The sequence below is a fragment of the Globicephala melas genome, chromosome 2 (genome assembly GCF_963455315.2).
Source record: "Globicephala melas chromosome 2, mGloMel1.2, whole genome shotgun sequence".
Classification (NCBI taxonomy): domain Eukaryota; kingdom Metazoa; phylum Chordata; class Mammalia; order Artiodactyla; family Delphinidae; genus Globicephala; species Globicephala melas.
This window is the reverse complement of record NC_083315.2, coordinates 60,998,647-61,022,348: the sequence shown is the minus strand read 5'-3', so window position 1 is coordinate 61,022,348 and position 23,702 is coordinate 60,998,647. Positions and strand designations below refer to the sequence as shown.

At 54.8% G+C, this 23,702-nt stretch overlaps 1 protein-coding gene across 1 annotated transcript; it reads right to left on the bottom strand.

The window, feature by feature from the left end:
* Window positions 1-7,076: 7,076 nt before the first annotated feature.
* Window positions 7,077-23,399, bottom strand: INSYN1 (inhibitory synaptic factor 1). Its single transcript, XM_030875030.2, has 3 exons — window positions 22,399-23,399; window positions 21,263-21,970; window positions 7,077-12,150 (listed from the first exon to the last, which is right to left on the bottom strand). The coding sequence occupies exons 2-3, from the start codon at window positions 21,416-21,418 to the stop codon at window positions 11,443-11,445; spliced, it is 864 nt and encodes a 287-aa protein (XP_030730890.1). The 5' UTR covers window positions 21,419-21,970; window positions 22,399-23,399; the 3' UTR covers window positions 7,077-11,442.
* Between the last annotated feature and the right edge of the window lie 303 nt (window positions 23,400-23,702).

The window sequence follows — 23,702 nt, the reverse complement described above, 5'->3', positions numbered from 1 at the left end:
CCTAGAAAAGAATATAGGCCAAACATTCTCTGACATAAATGGTAGCAATATTTTCTTAGGCCAGTCTCCCAAGGCAAAAGAGATAAAATCAAAGATAAACCAACAGGGCCTAACAAAACTTAAAGGCTTTTGCACAGCAAAGGAAACCATCAACAAAGTGGAAAAACAACCTATGGAATGGGAGAAAATATCTGCAAATAATGTGACTGATACAGGGTTAATATCCAAAATATACAAACAGCACATGCAACTTAATATTGAAAAAACAAACAACCCAATCAAAAAATGGACAGAAGACAAATAGACATTTTTCCAATGAAGACATATAGATGGCGAAGAGGCGCTTGAAAAGATGTTCAACATTGCTAATTTTTAGAGAAATGCAAATCAAAACCACAAGGAGATATCACCTCACACCTGTCAGAATGACTCTCATCAAAAAATCTGCAAATAACAAATGTTGGCAAGGATGTGGAGAAAAGGGAACCCTCGTAAACTCTTGGTGGGAATGCAAATTGGTACAGCCACTATGGAAAACAGTATGGAGTTTTCTTAAAAAACTAAAAATAGAGCTAACATATGATCCAGCAATCCTACTCCTGGCTATACATCTGGAAAAAACAAAAACTCTAATTTGAAAAGATACATGCACCCCAATGTTCATAGCAGCACTATTTACAATAGCCAAGACATGGAAACAACCCAAGTGCCCATCAACAGACAACTGGCTTAAGAAGTTGTGGTGTGTGTGTGTGTGTATATATATATATATATATATATATATACACACACACGTATATGTATATAGTGGAGTATTACTCAACCATAAAAAGAATGAAATATTGCCATTTGCAGTAACATGGATAGACCTAGAGAATATTATACTTAGTGAAGTAAGTCAGAGAAAGACAAATACTATATGATATCACTTATATGTGGAATCTAAAAATATCAGTAATACAAATGAACCTATATACAAAACAGAAACAGACTCACAGACATAGAAAACAAACTTACGGCTACCAAAGGGGAGAGGGAGGGAGGGAGGGACAAATTAGGAGGATGGGATTAACAGATGCAAACAACTATACATGAAATAGATAAGCAACAAGATTTACTGTATAGCACAGGGAATTATATTGAACATCTTGTAATAACCTGTAATGGAATACAATCTGAAAAAAAACACACCTGAATCACTTTGCCATACACCTGAAACTAACACAATATTATAAATTAACTATACTTCTCTTATGTATTTATTTTTGGCCTTGCCACGCGGCTTGTGGGATCTTAGTTCCCTGACCAGGGATCAAACTCTTGCCCCCTGCAGTGGAAGCTCGGAGTCCTAACCACTGGACCGCCAGGGAATTCCCAGCTATACTTCACTTTAAAAAAAAAAGGAATCTCGAGATGGGGAGATTATCCTGGATTATCCAGGTGGGCCCCATATAACCCACGAGGGAGGTTACATAAGAGGGAGGCGGGAGGGCAGAGCCAGAAAACAAAGAAAGAAAAAGAAAGAAATTGGATGACAGAAGCAAGAGCTGACTTGAAAATGGAGGAAGGGGCCCTGACGCAAGGAATGCAAGCATCCTCTAGAAACTGGAAAAGGTAAGGAAATGGATTCTCCTCTAGAGCCTCCAGGTGGGACCCAGGCCTGCCGACCTTGATTTTAGTCCAGTGAGATTGATTTTGGACTTCTGACCTCCAGCTTTAAGAGAACAGATTTGTGTTGTTTTAAGCCTCTAAGTTCGTGGCACCTGGTTATGGCAGCAAAAAGAATATGGGATGTAGGGGAGGAATCACTGGAAGTACTGGGTTCGGGACCTTGCTGCCGTAGCCGGGCCGGGGAGCAGGGATCGTGCTATTGCCTCCTCACACCCATGAGTCGGAAGACTCAACCCTGAACTGCTGCTGCCTTTCCACACCCAGGCTTGCTGGCCTCAAACAGCCCAAAGCAGCCATAGATAGCCTCCAGATCTGCCATCCCAGTCTTGTCAAAGTGCCTCTAACTTCTGGAATGCAGCATTCACACACAGCTTCAGCTGTAAGAGGGCCTGGGAAGTGTCCTTTCTACCTCTCCAGTCACAGCAGTCTAGCAAGGCCACTAGGAAGGGGTAGGACTGGGATGCCAAGTGTTAATCAGACATAAACACAACAGGGGAATAACGAATGATTAAAATGAGTCATGTGTGTTAAAACCTGTCTGGGGACACACCCTGAAAGCCTCACCCTGGCTCATGCGCGGCTGCCTCTGTGCTTGAATGAGGCTAAGCTATTTGCCCCAAGTCCCACAGCCAGCAGGTGATAAAGCAGGGATTAAACCCAACTTTGTTCAGTTCTACAGCTGGAGCTTCTAGGCCCTACAGAGGGGGAAGCAGGGTCAGTCCCACGAAGGCAAATGGACTTGAGAACACAGAGGCAAGAGGGAAGCAGGCACATCAGGGACTTCCAGCAGCTCATCTGCCTTGAACGAAAGGTATGTGGATGGGAGTGGCAAGGAGGGCAGGGACCAGCAGACACCAAGCTAGGAGGGTCTTAAATGTCCTGCTTTGTTTATTTGTTTGTTTGTTCTTGTTGTCATCTGGCCATGTGGCATGTGGGATCTTAGTTCCCTAACCAGGGATCGAACCAGTGCCCCCTGCAGTGGAAGCACGGAGTCTTAACCACTGAACCACCAGGGAAGTCCCTTAAATGTCCTGCTTTGTGATCCTAAAGGCCACGAGGAACCACTGACATTTTTTTCTCTTTTCTTTCTTTCATAGGAGGTTTTGAGGCAGGAGAGTGACAAGTTGTTTCGCATTTTGTATGTGAAGTACGGTTTACACTAGAGATCAGGGAGCTGAGTCAGGGAGAGCAGACTGAGCCCTGACCCTGCTCACACACGGAGCCCCTCCCTTGCCCTGACTGATCCTATCCTTGGCCTCTCCCTGAGCCCTAATTCTTAATGTAGACTCAGCCTGTCCAGCACCTGAGCCTTTCTCTTACCCAACCATCCCAGGAATGCCACTGATCACAGGGGCAATCAGGTGAAAGAGTGATTCACTCAACGCAGGCATTCTCTATCGCTTTGTCTGCAGCCCAGAGCTCACATCTTAAAAAAGTAGAGAAGCGTCAGCTTCCTCGTGAAGGATAACTGGACAGTGCTTGCCTTGCACCTGTGAATCAAGGAGGACCAGGTGGAGTAGGGGTGGGGGAGGAGAGGAAGGTGTCCTAGGACATTGAGCTCCCTTTTCCATAATGAAGGGGGCTCTCATTACAAACCTGGAGCCTCCTAGCAACCAGATGGGGGTGGGGGAGCACGTAATGAAAACCTGGAGCTACGTGTGCTCTGCTGGGCCTCCAGGAGAGAGATCTGACCCCAGGCCCTCCCACAGTCACATCCCAGCGGGGTTTTACTTAGGAGAGGGATAAGGAGACCTGGTAAGCAGGGCTAGCCAAGTCCATCCCTCACTGATATCCTCTGGGCTTTCAGAATGTACAAGCCTTATGGGGAAAAGGCACTTGATTAAGCAAAAATTCACTGAAGTGACATCTCACAGTGTCCCATCCAACACTTGAACGATGGCAATTACCTAGTGAATGAGTCGTCTCGGTGGCTGGTGCTCCAGTGGATTGATGGAATAGCTACAAGGGCTATTTGAAGATTCCTTTATTAAAAAGTATGAGTTCATCCCTCGGTCTTGCAATGATGCCTCTAGATTAAAAAAACAAAGCAAAACAAAACTGAGTGGATGCTTCCGCACTTCCAGAAGAGGTCAGCGCCTTAAGGAGGAGCAGGGTCAGGCAAAGTGCCCTTCTTGCCCCTTCGCTCCCCCAAGACCCAGAATGACATCCCCTCCTTCTGGGAAGACTTTGGGACTCATGGCCCCCACTGTGGATCTGGAGAGGGGTTTAAGTCCTGAGAGCAAAGGAGGGCTATTGAGGGCCTGAGTGAGAGGCATGTTCATTCAACGTACATTCACTGAGAACCTACTATGTGCCAACCCTGTGCCAGCTCCTGGAAGCACAGCGATTGTTCCTGCCCTCAAGGGGCTTGTGATCCACTGGAGGAGAAGCTGTGTGGGGAAAATCAACCTCAGTTTAGTAATGAGGGTGGAAGGAAGGTGTATGTTTAAGACATGCAGGGGCAGAAGGAAGGCAATGGCTCAGAGAAAGATGAATTGGGGGCAGGCTGAGGAATCAGCCTGCCTGCAGGAGGCACTGTAGATGCATGAGGGCCACTGCTGACTGTTTCCGTGTGGAATACCAGCCCAGCATTGTCAGATCTACTGATTTTTTTTTTCTTTTCTTTTCTTTTTTTTTCTTTTGGCCACGCTGTGCGGCTTGTGGGACCTTAGTTCCCTGACCGAGTGTAGCACCTGAGCCCCAGGTGGAAGCGTGGAGTCCTAACCAGTGGACCAACAGGGAATTCCCTACTAGTTTTTTTTTTAAGACAGTTTTTTAGAACAAAATTGAGGGGATTCTTTTCCCAAGAAACCTGAAATCTGTTTTTATGTAACCTCCTCTTTGAAACAAAACTATGTGTGGGAAGCAAACAAGTGTGCAGGCCACCAATTTGCAACCTCTGGATGCAACAAAGAGAAACACCCAGGGAACTGGAGGGTGAGTAGGGTCAGCGTGGCCTGAGAGGGATGTCACTGGGCTAGAGAAGTTCTCAGAACGCCCCCCTCCCCAGGGCAGGAGGACCACCTGCAGCTCCTGGACAAGCTCCCAGTCTCTGGCCTGAGCACAAAGAACCCTTCTATGAGGAAGCCAGTGGGAAGGGCATGGATTCGACCTTCCTTTGAGAAATGCAGGACCCTGTGGGAGACCCACATGCTGAGTGGGCAAGACTGGACTCCATGTCTGGGGCCCACCCTGAATGGCCTCTCCTCTTACCTTCATCAGGCCTGGAGTGAAACCCATCCTGAGAGAGTGGCACTCCATTCTCAGGCACCAGGGACACTGCAGTGTGCCCCGCCCATGAAAGCAGTGGTAGGCTGAGTGCCCTGGGCCTTGTCAGGCTGGTCTCCTGCCTCATGCTCCTGGCTCCTCTGCCAGGGACTTCCTGCCCACCCCCTTGGGGGCACAGGCTGTCCCCAGCCATCCTCACCCCAACACTGGGCTCATCACTCCTGGGACTCACCCTCTCTTGTTGGTTTTATGGATTTAACTCTCCACACTTACCCTGGGTCCCTGGGGCAAATGTGCCACCCCCTCAACACTCTCCTCCCAGGGAGTGGTCAGTCTTGGGGGCAAAGGGGAGAGATGGTGCCAGTGTTCTGCCCCTCTCCCTGCACTCCGGGGTCACCAGTGAACTCTTTTCCTTCCCCACCTCTCCAAAGTGGACGTAACCATCACTACCTCCTCTGGGAAGCCTCTCACAGTCTACTACTTGGCTCAGGGAAAATTCTCCATCCCTACCAAGATCTCCTGGAAAAGTCCTACCACTGGCCACAAGGAAACCACACAAAAATCAGGGCCCCCAGGCCTCTTTCCACAATTCCTCCACAGGCTGTGCCTTGTAGTGACCCCTGCCCTGTCTTACCTTCTTGGAGGTGGAGGCTGGGTCAGGTAGAGTGAAGGGCAGGTGAGCTGGTGTCTGCGGTGCTTCTAAGATGGCAGCAGCAGCGGTGGGAAGGGAAGGGCTCCCTGCTGGTGCTGCAGCAGGGATTGATGTCCACAGGGGGAAGCTTCCACCCTCTGCAGGGATCAGGGAGGGAGCAGCCTGAACAGGGAACTGAGAGCCGCAGGCAGGTGTGTGAGCTTGAGCGTTCCTGGCAGGGAGTCAGATATGATCAGGCACAGTGCCTGGGTGTGGACAGCACGGGCCTGAGGTTACCCGCCTCGGTCTCCTTGGCTGACATGGCTGGGGACAGGAAAGTGGGAGAGCTGGGTGGTGATGGTGGCTACGCAAACTTCTGTAGTCAGGGTTCAGGGCAGGAAGGTGGGCAGAGTCAGCTCTCATCAGGATCTTGGCTAGCTCACCTCTAATGGGGCCAGTGAGGTCCCAGCATCCCCCCACCCCACCCCCACCCCCTGCCCCATGGAGGAAAGAAAGGTTCAGTGAGAATGCGTTGCAGGAGGGGTGTTTAATCTAGTTGTGAGATACTCTGGGGAGTTAGCATATGTATTTTACTTACCATTGTGCTAATCATGTGATGTTCTTACCTATTCATTACAGTGGGTCTCTATCACGATACTCTCTTCTGGATAATGCATTACCGAGCTCCCTTCTCCCAGTCTCAGACTAGACAGGAAACCTTGATTCCTCCTCCCACGGTCAAGAAAATGGAGTGGCTCTGAAGAGGCTGTGGGACTCTCAAGTCCCTCGCTGCAGGTGCTCTCATCTTTCCCATCTTGCACCAACACGCACCCTCTGCTTCAGCTAGGCTTTTCTCTGCTGTCCCCCGAATGGCCACCCCAGCCATCTTTGTAAAGTTACACCTACCCCAGATGTCCTTCATTCCCACTTCCAAGTGTCCAAGTTCTACTCCATTGCAAATGAATTCCATTTCAAATCCTCCTCCTTCCAGCATCCTTTCCTAGATATTCCAACCCCTAACTAATGCCAGCTCAGCCCAGACCAGAAAAGGGCTGGAAATTTCTTGGGCTGAGGACAGCCTAGTCTTCCTGGCTCTGCTGGAGACATGAGAAGGGGAAGAGGACAATTTGAACCTGGGGCTGTTTTCTGCTGATTCCTAGTCCATGCCCCAGACCCACAGGGAACCAAGGGCAGGTTCTAGGAGTCTTGTTCCCAAGGGCCTGAGCCCTGGTGAGCGCTGGTTAGTTGTGCCGAGGGAAATCCATGCTCTGGCAACATCTCTACTTGCGGGGGTTCCTGGTACCCTGAAGCTAGGAGTGTGGGAAGCATGGGGAAGTCTAGATCCAGATCCTGTTTCTGCATTTAGGAGCTGGCTGTTTTGGGAAGGATACTACACCTCTCTGGGTCTCAGTTTTCTCATTTGTAAAATGGCAAGAGTCTCAGCTACGTGCAGGGTTCCTGTAAAGTAGGTAAGATAATTTATGTAAAGCGACCAATGCATCAAATAATAGGCATTCCATAAATAGTAGCTCTTATATAGTGTAAGTAATAACAGCAATGGTAAATCCCCAGCTCCACCAATTTCCTACTGTGCAACTTTGAACAAATTCCTTATTTGTTCATCAGCTCCCTCACCTGTAAAATAAGGATCCTGGTTCATCTGTTTATTTAATAAATAATTATTGAGCAACCTATTATGTGCCAGGCACAACTAAATCTGTCATTTAGTGTTAGTTAAGAGATGCAGCACAGTGCCCAGCATGTACTAGGTGGTTGATAAATGTCAGTTTTCTTACACTAGCCGCCGCTGGAGGATGGGAGGTAGGTGGGACAGAGAAAGGGAACTCAGGAGGGGCAGAGATGGAAGGTTGGGCCTGCACTGAATGCCCAGCTTCCTCCCCTGCCCTTTTTTCCTTCTCTTGACAGAGCCTCGCTTTGTCTCTAAAGGCGGGGGATGGTGCTGGGGCCTCTTTCTGCCCCTTGGTTTCATCAGACTACTTCTGTAGACTAGATCATCTGTCCCTTGCCTGTAAAATGGAGACAGTGTCTTATTCTCAGACATTGGGGCACTGCGATGTGCCCGCCCCATTCAAGTGGCATCAGGCTGAGGACCCCTGCCCCCACAAGGACATGTCCCAGAGCTGTCTCCTCACTAAGCTGGTCTCCCGCCTCAAGCTTCAAGTTCCTTTCTCAGGGATCACAGGCTGGACCCAAGGCCTGTGGGCTTCTCAGCACTGAAACCCCATACCCTTCCGTTTTGACATTGCCCAACCCCCAGACACACCAGACCAGACCCTCACAGAGCGTTGTGTGTATGTGTGTGACAAGCAAAATGAGATCTGGTATGTAGGAAGTCTGCAATAAAAGCTGATTGAATGAATGCACAATGGATCCCCTCTGCAAATGGGGCTCATTCATTCATTCAACAAACATTTATTGAACTCATAATCCGTTTGGTTCCAGGCTCTGTGTCAAGGGCTGTGACATTCAGATTAACAGCAGCCAAGCTCTCCAAAGACTGAATGGCATTCACAGGTTTCCTGCTCCTAACAGCCCCAGGCCCACCTGGCTCTTAGAGCACCAGGCCCCTCCCTCACCCCCAGAGACCAGAGCACTGACTCCACCACTGATTTTGACTGCAGCAGATGTTCCAGTGCTGAGTCATTGACTTCGAGGTCGAATCCCGGTGCCATGACCCATCCTGTGCCCTTAGGCAAATTATTTAACTTCTCAGAGCCTCAGTTGCCTCATCTGGAAAACAGGCATAAATAAAAGTGCTTATCTCATATTTGCTGTGAGGAATAAATGAGATGAGGCACACGTTTAGAGCAACACCCAGTGCATAGCACGTGCTCGATGAACGTGAGCTCTTACTACGACTCTTGTCTCACTCTTGTGTCACAGCGCTTACCTCCCTCTGTCTCCTCCACAGCACCGGCCAGCACAAGCCCGAGCACGCAGGAGGTGGTCAGTGAAATAAGACCTCTTGGAAACAGGGAGATCTGATGGGACATTCTGGGTAAGGAAACCCAGAAACCAGCAAAGGCGTGGAGGTGGGGAAGAGCCGAGAGGGACTGTGCTTGGAGGAGCAGGAAGATGGAGGGAAGGTCTCAGGGATGGCAGCGTCTGCTCAGGGATGGGAAGCTCGCTACTCAGAAGCAGCAGGTTCGGTGGCTCAACGACTCTGACCGTCCTAGTTCTTTCCCTAGGTGGCCACGCTCTGCACTTCAAGTCATAAGAAAGCCACGGGGATCACGCTCCACTGTCAGCGAGGCCTAGACTGGATGTGGCATAATTATGAAGGAAGACCAGTAATCTGGGGGGCCTTCAGAACAAATACCCACTTTCCCGTCTTCCAGGACACCCTCGCACCTTTGCCCTATTTGGGGCAAGTAGTCAGGTGGTGGAGCAGGGAACAGGTCTGGCTAACTGATGGATGTTAGCCACGACCACACGCAGTCACAGAGAGCCAGAGTGGGGGCTGGAGAGGGGGCTACCAGGAAAGGACAATGCCTTACCCAGGGCTCTGTCAGAGATCCCTGGCTCTGGGTCTGTTTCTTCCTTGGTGAAATGGATACTATTCTGTAGGTTTCTCTCCCCTGTGGTAAAGATGAAAGACGGTAAGGCTAAAACCAATCTTGCCCTTGGAAAAGAAAATCCAGGGTTGGAGGTAGAACTGGATGTCTTCCTTCAGAGCTAGGTGTGCCCATACTTGGGGTGGGGTGGGGGGCTGCCCTGGATTGCTCCCTCCTCACTGTCAGGTAGGGCAGAACCCAGCTGGCCCTGGGCCCCTGGCATTCATCCTGTGAGCCAGGGTCCCATCATTGATCAGCCCCAACTGCCTGAGAACTTCCTGGGGCTGATAGAGGAGCTCAGACCCCTGGCTCTCAGGCCTGGGCTGGGGAGAGCTAGCCACGCTCCACCACACCCCTGGATTTCCACCCTGGAGGCTGCACCTTGGCTCACATCTTTAGGGCTCTGACTTTAACCCCTAGCCCGAGGGGAGATTCCAACACTGCAAAGCATGCACCCTAGGCCTGGCCCATCTCATCCTGATAGCATCCCCAGCATCTGCTCGACTGGCCTGCACAATCTCTAGCTCCTGCACTGCTGTGGCTGGACAGCGCCTCCTCTGGCCCCTCAGGCAGGGGCAGTAGGTGCTGCCAGGTTGCCGGTCAGGCCCTCCTGGGCCCCCATGTGCAGCAGGGGGGTCCCCAAGGAGTGGTGTCCTTACCTCCCTGATCTGAGCAAGGGGCAGTGGAGCAAGCTGCCGCGATCTCCGGAACTCAAGCTGCTGTGGGGGACAAAGTGAAGCAGTGACCCAGGGACAGCTCCCATTCGACGGGAGTGGCTTCTTTGCCCACTCCACTCAGGACTCCCCACCTGGAAAACACTGGAATCTGGGTTGGGTTGCACTGACCACAATGCACGTCCAGTGCCTTGGTGCTTACCAACTGCTTTCACATTCCCCATTTTGTCACATTCCCCATAGCCCCCAATGAGGTAGGCGAAGACTACCAGACCTATTTTATAGACGAGGTAGATAGGCTCAGAGAGGCAAATGGATTCGCTCAAGGTCACACTGCTGCTAGAGAGCAGAGCCAGGTATAACCTGGAAACCACATGCTCATGGTGGGCAGAGTGGCACAGGCTCTGTGACTTTGGGCCAGTTACTTAACCTCTCTGAACCTCAGTCTTCTCATGTGAAAAATAGGGATAGTGATAGTTCCTATCTTGTTGGGTTATTGTGAAGATTAAATGAGATAATGCTGTAAAACGACCTCGGCATAGTAGTCGCATAGGGACCTACTCAATGAATGTGAGCAATGACTGTGGTTATTATCCCAAGAATACTCAGACGCTGTCCCTGTGTAGGCCACGGCCCAGATGAAGCCCTGTTGTTACCTCTAGGCTCCCATCTTGTCTCTGTTGGTGTCATTCAAGACCTGCTAAGCTGGGCTCAGGGTCCCAGTGTGGAGAAGCAGGGACAGAGTAGGGCCACTGGACTCCTCTCCAGGGCTGCCTGCCTGGTGAAGGGGGCCGGGAGCCTGTCTATGGCTCTGATTCACAGCCCCACGGCGGTGGCTGCCTGCTTTCTCATGTGGACCTCAGGTCTGCTCAGGGCCAAGCAGGGGCTGACTGAGATTCTGCCCTGAGTCTTTGATCCCTAGAGGTCAAGGCTGAGCACGGGAGCTGAAAGGATCAGGAGTGGTCTAGGCTCTCCAAACAAATCTCGGCCCAGTTCAGCCTGGCCCTCCAGGGTCTGTGGAAGCCCAGCTTCCCAGCATGGAGGCCCGCACATGGGAAGAGCTTGTTCCTTCTCTGTGTGCTGGGCAACCCTGAGACGGGAGGAGGGTGGGATTGTATATATCCAGGTAAGTTTGCCTTGGGGAAGCAGAGGCAAAAGTCAGCCTCAGAGTAAAAGGCACGGGGGTGTGAGTGATCCTGGGCCCAGCTGGAGTGACGCCACCCCCAGGCCCTCGGTCCTGCAGTCTCCTGCGAATTACACCCACCGTTAGCCCTGGGCTTGGACACTGCTGCTTGAGAGCCTGCCTCCTACTCACGAATCCCCTTCAGGACAGGGCCCAGGCCGGCGGCCGGACTCCACCCCCGTGCTCTGGGGTCTGCAAGACGAGTCCCAGGTAAGGCCTTCCCCACCTCACCTACACACTTTTGGACACCCTCTTCAGGAGCCCTGCCATGAGAAGGTAGGGAGGGTAGTTCTGGCCACACTTCCTGAGACCTAAGAGGTGAGTAGGCATCTCTGTGTCTAAGATGAGCTCTGTGAAAGCTTTGGGGCCTGTGGGGCCGGATCCTTAGCATTTTAAAATTTTATTATGACTGCGTTTGTTTAAATATATATATATTTATAGCTCTATGTGCCCACCGCCCCCCGGCTCCCTCCCCGGCCCCTAGTTTTTCCCCTTGGCTTTCTGTCTGGTGGCCATGTAGGGCAGCACCGTCTGAGTGCTCTTGTCTGACACCGTTTGGGTGCTGCTGTTTCTTGTGACCCTTCGGGTCTGCTCGGGGGCCAAGGTGGGGTCTGAGCGGCGGCCAGTCAGTGGAGAGCGCCTCGGCTTGTAGGGAGCCGGGGAGGGCTTGAGGGGGCCCGCGTGGGCCTCTGTGTGGGGAGGCTCCGGGGACAGGCCCACCTCCTCCTCGCCGTCCCCCTCCTCGTCGTCACAGCATAGAGCATGGTAGAGCACTTTGTCGCTGAATCGCACCCTCTCCCGTGTGCCCGGGGTCCGCTGGGGCAGCTGGCCCTTCACAGGGCCAGCGCTGAAGGCCTCCTCGCTGGAGGAGTCCGGGGTCTCCACCCGGGGCCCGTTGGGGATGGGCACGCTGCCATTCATGAGCCGGTAGTCAGGGCCAGCCCCTGGCCGGGTCGACTCGGGGCCGTCCACGGAGTCTGAGGGGGTGGAGATGTCCAGGAAGGAGCAGAACTCCCAGCTATCCGAGAGGATGTCAGCTGTCATAAAGTCCAGGTGGCCCAGGTCAAAGGGGCCGCCCACGCCCACCTTGTCGCTGCTGGAGGTGCTGCTAACGGTGGCTGTGGTCCAGTCATCCGGCTCCAGCTCGAAGTCAAAGTCCGAGGTTAGCTTATCGATCTGGCTCACCACCTGGCCGGGGAAGGGGAGAGGAGCGAGTGAGAGGGGCCAGGCAGCGGCCAGCACCACCTAGGTGTGAGTGTGCCCCGTCCCACCCTACTACACCCCCCGGCTGATGACCCTATGGGACACGACTGGACTTGAGGTCACCGCTTTGTTTGCCCTGTTGAGGGCCCAAACTGGACAGGGTGAACAGAGCTGGTTCCGGCCATTCCCCTGGTTCCACTCCTCAGTGCCTTTGGGGGAAGGGGGATGCCTTCCAGCCCTGCACCCCGTCCATTCACACGTCCCTCTGCCCCAAAGCCAGCTGCTCTTCTGGGGGCAGCCCTGGTGCTCAGAGCTTGATCTTCCTTTGGTTGACAGGGGGCCATTTAAAAAGAGCTGAGAGACGCCAGCAAGGCCACTGAGTGGTAGGATGAGCAGCCCACCCACCCTTGGAGAGGAAATGATACATGGTAACTGCAAAGAAGGCTCTGCCCAGGCTTTCTGAAGCATCCTGGACCAGCCCCTGCAGTGGGTCAGCGAGCGCCCCCCATGGGTCTCTACCACCCCATCCCTACATAGCCCTGGAGCCTCCTCCATCCTCCCCTTCCCTGCCTCTTGATGAGTGAAGATCAGTCCTGGTTTGATGGGGAAGGGATAAAGCAAGCATTATTTGGTAAGCGATAAGAAAACCATCCATCCTGGGCCCAGAACTGCTGGTTAAGTGCCCGCAGGGGCTACAGAGGTCACTGCACCCACCTGCCCCGCAAGAGTTGAAGCCCCGTTTCATGCAGGAGGCCCTGCCTCAGGACAACCCTTGCCTAGGCCACTGTCAGCACAGACATCAGCAATGAAGACAGTGAGGCAGAAAGAGAGACCCAGTCAGACATAGGGAGAGGACAGAGCAAGGGGAGGAGAGGAGATTCAGGCCAAAATCCAAACCAGTACAACAACAACAAAAGCAAAGCGGAGGGACCAAGAGACCCACAGACAAAGACATAGGCAGTGAGTCATCAGGCCCAGGAGCTAGCTCCCAGCCCTCTCCAGTGCTCTTTCCCTGGAGTCAGAGAGGTCAGTTAATTCATTAACTAATGAAGTCCCTAATTCAACAAACGTTTACTGAAGATGACTGCTGTCCGGGGATGTGCTAGGTGTTCAGCAAGGAGTCCGGGTGGTGAGTGCCTCAAAGTGCAAGTGGAAAGCAAGGGCAAAGATGATGGGTCAGGAGGAGTCTGGCTCGGTGAGACGTCTACTGCGTCAGGAGTTGGGAGCTCTGACGCTGGCAACCTGGTCGGTCCTTTTCCCTCTCTAGGTCTCAGTTTCTCAATCTGTAAATGGGCAGTTGGGTGACTAGTTTATCTCCAAACTTCCTTCCATCTCTGAGATTCTAGGACTCTTGTATTTAGAGGAGTGACTTGAGAAACTGTTTTGGGGTGTCAATGCCTAGGGATGCCCACTTCCCACAGCCCCCGACCAGGGATGGAAGGAACACTCAGCTGAGGCCTATGGAAGAGCTGGGGGAGTCAAGACACCTGGGCTCCTGATTCGGCTTAGACATCAAATGTTCTGTGTCTTTGAGTAACTCACATAACCTCTCTGGACTTCAATTTCACTCACCACCAAGTGGGTATGATAATCTCAGGCCTGCCAACCTCACCAGAGCTTCCTGAGGAACAACGAGAAGGCAGTAAAAGGGCTTTGTGGGGGCTCTGGTGATAAAAGTGATATCATCTCCCATCTCTGAGCACCTACTGTGTGTCAGGCTTTCCACCCACGAGATCATCATCTCCTGAATTTAGGGATGATGGACCAGAGGCACCAGTCACGGGGGACCTGAGATTCCCGCCTCTGCCGGCCCTGCAACACCGCACACGGCTGAGGTGCTGCCACGATTTCTGGGCTTGGACAGGCAATGGGGATAGGGCTCTACCCTCCGGTCTGACCACCCCAGTCCCCCACCCTAGAATGACTCCCCCACTTCAGAGAAGCTCGCATCCCCCTTAAACCCTTGCTTAACCCAAGCCCCACCTGAGAGCTGGTGGGAGCCCTGGCCTAGAGTAGGGGCTCTCAAACCCGGGTGCGCATCAACTCCCCAGAGTTTCCGATTCAGTAGGTCCCAGTGGGGCTCAAGAGGTGCATGTCTAACAAGCTTCCAGGTGATGCTGCTGCTGCCGCTGTTGGTACCAGGAACAGACTTTGAGGACCACTGGCCTAGGGGACTGGGGATTTAAGCTGGTGAAAAATAGCTCCCCAGGGCATGGCCGCCCTGGGGAGAGGCCCTGTGCCCCTGGGACAACCACACGCTCTAATTAGACTCCGCTGCCGAGAGTCTGCTGCTGTCTGAGGGTGGGAGGATGATGGTAGGAATCTGGAGTTACATGACTCGGCTGTGAACTCACAGGGTTGCCTGTAGCCAGGCCAGGCCCCGAAGCTGGGCTCCTAATCCCCTGTGAGGAAGATGCAGGGTCCACGGGGCAGGAGCCCTAGAGCCTCAGGCCTGGACACTCTTCCCGCCCAAGAAGCCCTTGCCGGCCACCTGCTCAGGAGGCCTTCACGTTCAGGCCCTTCCCCTTCTCCATTAGAATGCCCCTCTCTGTTTCCATCCTGGGAGAGTGGAGGGAAGGAAGGGAGGGAGGTCTGGACTCAAGTCCCAAGTCTGCCCCATCTTGGCTAAGAGACTTGAGAGGCAGGTGATTTCCCTCTCCATGTCTCATTTCCTCCCCTGTAAAATAGGAGGACACACCTCTACTTGCCAAACGTTGGGGATTCAACAGATAGGAATGTGCTTTAAACTGCAGAGTCTGCACAGCCAAGCACTTAAGAATCTGGGCTCTGCATCCGGGCCTGGGGACCCAGATTGTATGCAGGGCCCGGGTCAGTCCACAAACCCTGCTGCCCGTCCCTGGTGCCTCATTTCATGGGGCCGGTTAGGAGGGCAGGAATAGGGTAGGCCCCAGGCTACCTACCTCTCTGCTTTGGCTGTCTTGAAATCTATGATTTCTCTCTGAGATTTAATAATCATTTTGCCTACATGTAATTTGGGATTGTCTTGGAGTGCAGGGAAATAATTATATACACAAAAGGAAAGAGACGGGGAGAGAGAGAATGGAACCACAGAAATCACAGAACCATAGAACCTTGAAGCCAGGAGGGACTGGAGACACTGCTGAGACCACTCTTCCCATTGTGCTTGCTGACGGGGACTAGAAGGGGCTGAGCTGAGACTAGAAGTCAGGGGTCAAGGATGGGAATCACCTGCTCTACAGGGAGCAAGAGTGAGCACTAGAGAGGAAGGGCAGGGCTAAGGGCTGTGGCAAAACCTGCTGGGGGCCTCAGGCCCTGTCCCAAGGGTGTCTACAACCTCTGTCCTGGCCACAGCCTCAGCTGCACCCCCCGCCCCGAACACTGCACCCATCCAGTCTCCCCACTGACAGCCGCTTCCTGTCCAGCTCCTGCTGCACCCAGGGAACTTCCTAATCAACCTGCAGGAACACATCACCTCTCTGCTTCCAGCACTTCACTGTTCCCCAAACTCCTGAGCCTCCCAAACACAACCCCACAGCAAATCTGGTCACAGGCCCTGTTCTCTCCAGCAAGCAGCCTCCTCCCTGCCAGGCCTGCCCCCTCACCTGCCCAATTCACTCCACCGAGCTCACTTGTGCCTCTGGGCCGCACCTGGAATGCCTTCTTTCTTTCCCACTCGTTCCCTCTCACTTCCATAAGGAAGTCTTCCCTGACCCCCAGTTGAGGACAGGTTCCCTGTGAAAGGCCCTGAAAGTACCCTGCACCTCTCCTTATTTTCCAGTAGTTATCACTGCTACCGTTTTGTGTGCAGATGTTATAAGGTCGTTGATGTCTCTCTCCTCACTAGACAGGAAGCCCCATGAAGGGCAGGACAGGATCTGTCTTGCCCACCATTGCATCCCAAGTTTGGCACAGGGATTAGCACATTCTTTACAAATATAGCTTTTCAATGAGTGGATGAGTTGAGACAGAGGGCTTAATAAAACCACTTGGGGCTTCTTTTTCGAGAGAAAGTTCCATGGGCCTGGACACTCCAACACTGCCCGCCCTAGCCCGCCCTCCAGCCGTGGGTGAGACCCCTCTCCAAAGAAAGCACGTCTGTGTTCCCTAAGGCCCCAGGACTGAGGACCCGGGAGCCCCAGAACCTGTTTATCTCCTCCCCCTTCACCTCTGGCCCCTTCAACTCCCTTGACAAGCTGCTACCTCCTTCCCTCCCTCCCAGCTCCCTGGGCAGCTGGTTACATAACTGGGGATTCTGCATTATTTATGACCACTGATTATTTTTTAATTCTTGATTACGTTATTTATTGTCTTCCTGGAGGGCTGTGGAGCTGGGGAAGGGGTGGCGGGGAGCGAGTTGACCGTGCGTGATTCATGATTTTCATCCTGCAAGTTGGCATAATTGGTCGGGGAGTTTCTTGAATCTGTCTGGAGGAGGAGAACGCAAAGGGAAAAGGGAGGAAAGGAAGGCGAGAAAAAACAAAATAATAGGAAAAACTCCGCACAATTCTTGCTGAGCTGCGGGTGACGGAGCTGACCCACTTTGGCACAGCTCTGTGGTCCCTAGCCTCTCCGGCTCCAGCTGCTTCCTGGCGGGGACACATTTATCTCATGCCTGAACGGCCCTTGGCTTTCCTTGCCGCCTCACATGCAGCGCCTTGCCGAGGTGACCGCACAGTCACCACCGGGCCTGCTCCCCATGAAAATTGGGTGGAGGGATCCTCCACCACCGCCCCTGGCTGTGAAATGTTTGTGCCCACCCCTCCATCCTCCTGAGGTGTTCGGACCTAGGTGGGCAACTGTGCCCTTAAGTTATGTCCTACTCAAGAGTCAGTGATGATGTGAGAGACACCGGCCGATCAACACAAGAGACGGTTTTGAGTCTCCATGCTGAGCGATATCTTGGGGAGGGGACAACCAAGGAGGAACCTGCTCAAGGTAAGCTCAAAGGCCAAAGGCAAGCCCCTTATCCCTGGCCTTGGGGGCTCCCAGTTGATAGGAAACAGGGAGAGCAGCGGGGAGGCAGACTCCCACCCCGAAACACAACCAGGAGATTCCTGGAGAGCGTGTGGGATTCTCACTGAGGACAAAATCCAAATTCCACACTGTAGCCTGCGAGGGCTCTGTGTCATCTGACTCCCTGCTCCCTCTTTGACTTCCTGCTTTTCTCCTAGTTCACTCCACTTCAGCTGCACTGGCTTCCTTGCTGATCCTGAACACGCTGAGCCCATTTCTTCCCCAGGATCTTTGCACAGGCTGTTTCCACTGCCAGGAAGGCTCATCCCCTAAATACCACCCTCACTTCCTTTGGTTCTCTGTTCAAAAGCCGTCTTATTGGAAACCCCCTTCATAACCCCATATCACTGTCATTCTCTATTCCCTTTCCTTGCTGCAAGAGGATGGGACTGCCTACTGCATGCAGGAGGTACTAAATGGTACCAGCCAGGAGGTCAGGGTCCTGGCTTTGACCTCCCTGATGATGGCTAAGAAGCTGATGTGACTCCAAAAGAACAAAGCCATACACGGAGTGAGGCGCTGGCCAGTGCTAGAATATTTCATTAATAATATCTAACAGATATGGAGTGAGTTTTGTGCCCATCACTGTGCTAAGTACTTTATATATAATATCACATTTAATTCTCACAACAAACCTGGGGCTGGGGGATGGGGTGGGGGGTGTAAAATGTGTTATCCTCATTTACATGGGAAAACAGAAGCACAGAAAGGTAAAGAAATTTTCCCAAGTTCACACAGCTAGGTAGGGGGCAGATCTTGGATTTGAACCAGAGACATCTGGCTGTGGAGCCCATGCTCTTAGCCCGTAGGCTGTGCTGTGTCTCCAAATTAAGAGCCACAGAATTCTGAGGAGCTTAGAGAGCCTGCCGGGATTGGCCTGGCATCCTGGAGTATTGGGGAACCTAGGAAAGATGAGGGCTAATTAATGATTGACCGTCATATCCCTCTGCAGCACAATTTTAGCTTTCAAAGCATTTACATTCCTCACCTCACTTAGTCCATTAAACTACTTTTCCCATTCATGGGACAGAACTTGTTCCTCATCGCCTGGGAGGCCAATGGCAGAGCTACAGCAGGGGTTTGGAAGGGTAGGGGAGGTATGGGACAGGAAACTCCAAATCCTTTAGGGGTGTGAGTAGGTGTTGGCCCCCTTACTGCATGCCAGACCCTGATGAAACCCTAAGATCACACTGAGGTGAGAATGATCGTCATCCCCATCTCAGAGGAGCAGACTGAGGCTCAGGGGCCTGGGAAGGGAGTGCATTGGTGTCCCTCGTCTTTCTACGAACTTCAGGCTGTACGCTCAAGAGGGTAAGGAGAGTCTGCCATGATCAGTGGTGTCTGGGGCTGGGGAAGGGAGCAGCAGAGAGAGGAGAATGACAGAGGGGACACAGCTAAGCCCTTCCTCTCTGCTGGCCTTGCTCCTTCATCAAGCATCCTGTGCTACTCCCCAGCAGTCTTGCACGTGAATCTTGTCTTCACATCTAAGTGCTTTGCGCACCCTGGCATGAGAACCCCATTGGTGAGCCCTGAGCTGGTACTGCCCGGGGAGTGGGGTGTGATGAGGGAAAAGTGTCTGCCACCCTCTCGACTTTGGGCCCATCCACACCCCCAAGGGACAATGCCTTACTAAGCTACTGAGAAGGAGCGCCTGACAGATCCAGCTTTACGGCCCCCGTGGAGGACCAAGATGGCAGGTTCCAGGGAGCAGGGGGACTGAAACCCTTTACTCCAAACCAGAGCTTGGCGCCCCCCACTCAGTAACCGCATTCCTGATGAATCCCATCCAACAGGAAGTCAGTTATGGCATCTACTCTTCTGTCTGGGCTTCCCAGAGCCTCACCTGCTTTCTACAACACTTCCTCTGCCCATCACCCCATGTCCAGACCCTGCCTGGGGGATGGGGGAGCTCTGAGGCCTGGTGACCCCTCCCAGCTGGGTGCCATTGGCAGCGGGCAGGCTGTGGCATACAGGGTAGACTCTGGTTGCCATAGCAACCTGCCAAAGTCTTGGGTGGAGGCACATGGCCTACAGGGTGTGTGGGGGGAGGGGACTCATCTCTCCCTGTCCTAGCTCAGGCCTCTAGGCTGCAAATCCTGGGAATCTGAAGCTCTGCTGTTCGAGACATGGGAGTAGGTGAGTGTGTGTGCTGGGAAGGGACATCTAAAAGATCTGCACATGAATCCTAGCACTTCTGAGCTCCCTGCTTCACCCCTAAAGGGTGCTCCTCAGAGCATCACAGCATGAGCATAAGGTATCACCTCTAGAAGACCCCTGTCAAAATGCAAAGATATCAATTAGCCCACCTGCTGAAGCCCCAGAATAGGCAGCAGGAACCTGAGTTCTAGGCTTCGTTCTGCCACTGGTAGGCTGTGTGACCTTGGACAAGCCCCTATCCCTCTCTGGCCTCAGTTTCTTCAACAGCAAACAAACAGGGATGGTCTGGATGACCTGTGAGATGCCTTCAAGCTCTGGATGGCTATTTGGGGAGGGGTGGCAGGTGCCTGGAAGATGCTCAGTTGGGAGTAGGCTCTGAGCTTATTGAAGCTGCCTCCCAGGCTTAGAGTCAATCCTGGCTCCTTCTGGGCAGGCTTGCTGGGGCATAGGTCCCATGCCCCTGCCCAAGACTGAGACTCTGGACAGTTCCCATGGTCCTGATAGAACCACAGAGCATCTGAAATAAGATGAGGGTGGAGAGAGTCAAAGAGGGGACTGTAGTCCTCTGGACCAATGAGGTTGGGAGAGGAGGGGTTGCTCAGGGGCATCTGGCCTTTGACCTCCAAACTGTATTCTCAAAGATGTTCAGTCCAGACCATGGCCAGCCCAGTCCATGGGAAGAAGCACCACACCTCTCTACCTGCAGCAATAGCCATTCCCACCTCCTGAGAAAGGACTTCCTAGTACGTTCCTCCATGAGGCTGCCTCTGGGCAGAGGGGCTGCCCTGTCCAACCCCTGCTTCTGTCCCAGCATTTCCACAACCCCCTGTACTCCGAACATGACTCCCTTCCAACACCCTCTGCTCCTTGGCTCTCAGGCCAGGCTAGAATGCCACTTTCCCAGTCAGGATTTGGTCCACCATCACCCCCTCTCCCCAGCCTTCCTAGAGCCCCCATCTTCCCCACACAGCTGGCTGGGGAGAGCTCAAGCCCATAACTCCAGTTCAATCACTCTCCCTGCCATCTCTGCAGGGACCCTGGTTACAAGGAGTTGAAATTTGGCTAAAGCCCACCTGGCTGGCATAACGGCACCCAGCAGGCAGATTTAGGCCAGCGGCTCAGAACGCTGGTCATGCATGTTGGGCTCGAACACAGCCCAGGGGGCAGGGCTGAGGACATGTGTACCTCATTACCCTGGTGACGTGGGAAGCAGTAATTAAACCGGGCTCCGCTTAGAGAGACAGAGAGGGACACATATCCCAGGATCTCTCACTGACTTTTCAGCCTTGGCAAAAAAACATTCAGAACTGTGGGACGGGGATACATACCTTCAGAGGAGATTCCTGCTCCTGCCAATGTACTGATATCCACTAGCAGGCCCCTAGACCCATTCCCACCTCAGGGCAGGGAAGACATAGCTGGCTTTAATTTTTCCAGGATCAAGGGTTCTAAGTATCTGTGTGATCTCTGGGGAATGCTCTGAGCTGGGCCTTGAGCAGCGGAGACTGCCTCAGTAGAGCCATCCACACTCTCCCAGGGCCCTTTATAAGCCAGTCAGAGTCTGGGAGGCAGATGGTGGGGTCAAAGGTCAGCTTGGGTCCCAGAAGAATGTCTCCCACTAAGAGGATGCCGTGGGATTCAGTCCTTACTGGGCACCGTGCGGCTCTGAACCATGGGCCCACAACACGCTGCCCAAGCAGTCTCAGGATCACTGAGGCCCCGCCAGCCCTGGGGTACGGTGAGATCTTCAGCGAAGCAGATTTGGGGAAAGAAGAACAAGGAGAAGGAAGTACCCAGCACAGTGACCCAGGTGCGCACAGCTTTGAGCGCGCGCGCACACACACACACACACACACACACACACACTTAAACACATACGTGTGAGTACGTTTCCTGGGCTAGGCCCAGGAAAACCGGTCTAGGGGCTGCCTGGCCCCTCACTTACCTCCCTTAGCTCCTTGGCCACCTCCTTGAGCTCCCGCAGGATGTCCTCCAGCTGCCCAATGACCATCTTCATGCGCTGTCGAATCCGCTCCCGCTCGCCACCACTGCTGGGGTCGTCACTGGGCTGCCCGAGGTCCGGGGTGCCCCGAATGTTCATCCTTTACCACGTGGCTGCAGGCCTGCCCATACTCCCCCCAGCCGGGCACACGCTGCGTCTGCCTCCACGGAGCCCCCCTCAGCTGGGCAGAGCTCCACATCTTAACGGCCCCCTAGCCCACCCTGGCCCTGGGTGGCCCTCACCCAGCCCCTGCCCCCTGCCACCCCGCCTCCTCTACCTCTGGGTGGGGAATGGGACACCCAGAGGGAGACAGAGTCTGACCAAGGGGGGTCAAGGTGAGGACACAGGAGAGCAGGGGGAGGGGCCTTGGGTCTCAGGAGTGGCCTCTAGGACTTGAAGTGCCTGTGGGTATGCTGAGCTGGACACAGAGGCAGGGGGATGACTCTGCAGGGACTATGGGTAAGAGATGCCCTTGGGATGGGCGGAAGGCAGCAGTAATACCCTCACAACTCCTAGGAAATTGCAAAGGCAGAGGTCTGGAGATGCAACTGACACCTGCAGAGGGATGGTGGCTGGGGTCTTCCGGATGTGAAGGGGGCTCCAGATGTGGGTGGCTCTGGGAAGGGAGCCGGATTGGAGGAGGGCAGCCCCCTGCAGAGAGAGCGAGCCTGGCGTCAGCCCTCCCAGGTTGCAGCACCCGCCGGCAACGGCAACGCTGCTGCCTTCCTCCTCACCCCAGCCTGCACCTTTGCTCGCTGGGGAATTGGTTTTATTTATTTATTTTTTTTGTAGGGAGGGATGATGGAGGCAGATGCTCTATAGCACAGCCCCTCCCCAAAGGGAAAACAGGAGCCCCTGCTTTAGAAGCCGAAGTCCTCAGCCTGCGATGGGGCACCCTGCCCTGGCTCTCCCCAACGCCCCCCCACCCCAGTCAGGCCAGGCCCCGCTGGTTCACTGGAGGGCCTCTCCAGACATCCATCCTCCCTCCTAGTGCCCCCGGGGTGCCCTCGTTCCCCGCTGGACCTTCCCTTCCCCTGCCCCGCCTTCCGTGAGAACCCCCTCTCCGCTCCCGGACTCACCAAGGCGGGGAGTGGGGGCACTGGCCTTCCTTCCGCGCAGCGTCGGGGGCCAAGTCCCAAGGCGAGGTTGGGGGGCCCCCAAGGCTCCCTAGGGCGGGCTTCTCTCTCTGGACCCTTCGGTCCTTGGCCTCAAGGAGGTCCTCAGAGCCGCCACTGGAGACATCTGGACGGTGGGAGGGGGCGGGGCCTCCACGCTCCAAGGAAGAGGCCGGGAAAAATCTCTCCCAACCCCCGCCGGGCTCTGGTGGGGAATGAGCAAGGGTCCGGCGGGTCCGGGGCTCTGAGGCCACAGGTGAACCGGGCACAGGGCGACCGAGGCGACGCCGGTCCGGTCCCAGCACGCAAGCCAAAGTCTGAGGGATCGGAGGGCGCCGGGATCCCTTCAGCCCACGCCCGGCATTCCCGGGGCTCGGCACCGTCCTGAATTCGCTCTGTCCAGTCCAGATCGGCCGGCTCCGGTCTCTGCCGGGGTCTGCCCTGCCCTGCCCGGAGTGAGCTGGCACCCGTGGGCGCCCGGGGCGCGCTCAGCCCGGACCCCGAATGACCGCGCTCCGGCACCTGCGGCGTCCGGAGCGGCCGCGAGGGTCCGCTCAGTCTAGCCCCGGGGTCCTCCGGGGCGACAACGCTCTCGCGGCTCAGTCCACGGTCGGAAAGGTCCGGAATCGCCGGGCCCCGGGGGGAGGGGTTGGTGTTGGCCTCGGGGACCAGGTCCCCGCCGGGCCGGGCCGAGGGAGAGCGGGGCAGGGGGCCCGGCCGGGCTGGGTCTGGCGGCCGGGCGCGGGCGGGAGCGGCGCCGGGTGGAGGAGAGGAGGCGAGAAGAGCAAGAGGAGGAGGCGAGGCGAGGCGAGACGAGGGGAGGGAGCGCGCGGCGGGCCCGGCGGGCCGGGGCGCACGGGGCTCGCAGCCTCCTCTCCGCTCCGCCGCCTCCCGCCCGCTGGCCCTCGGCTCGCAGCCTGGCCAGTCCCCGGGCGCCCGGTTGTGCCGGTGGGGCCACCGGGCGCCGGGTCGGGCTGGGCCTCCCTCGGCCGCCTCGCCCCGCCCTGCCCCGCCGGGCTCCGCGGGCCTGGGCCCGCTTCCCGAGCGCCGCGCCGCCCGCGCCCCGGCCGCCCCCGGCCCGGCCCGCCCCGCCGCCCCCCGCCGGACTGGCCGCCCGGGCGGGCGCTGGCTCCCTCAACGGCCGCCCGGCTTGCTCGGCTCCTCTCTCTTCGGCGCTGTCAGGGAAGGGGCCGGCCCCGCGCGCCGGGAGGGAGCTTTTAAAGCGACACACACGCCTCCCAGCGCCGAGCGCCGAGCGCGCGAGCCGC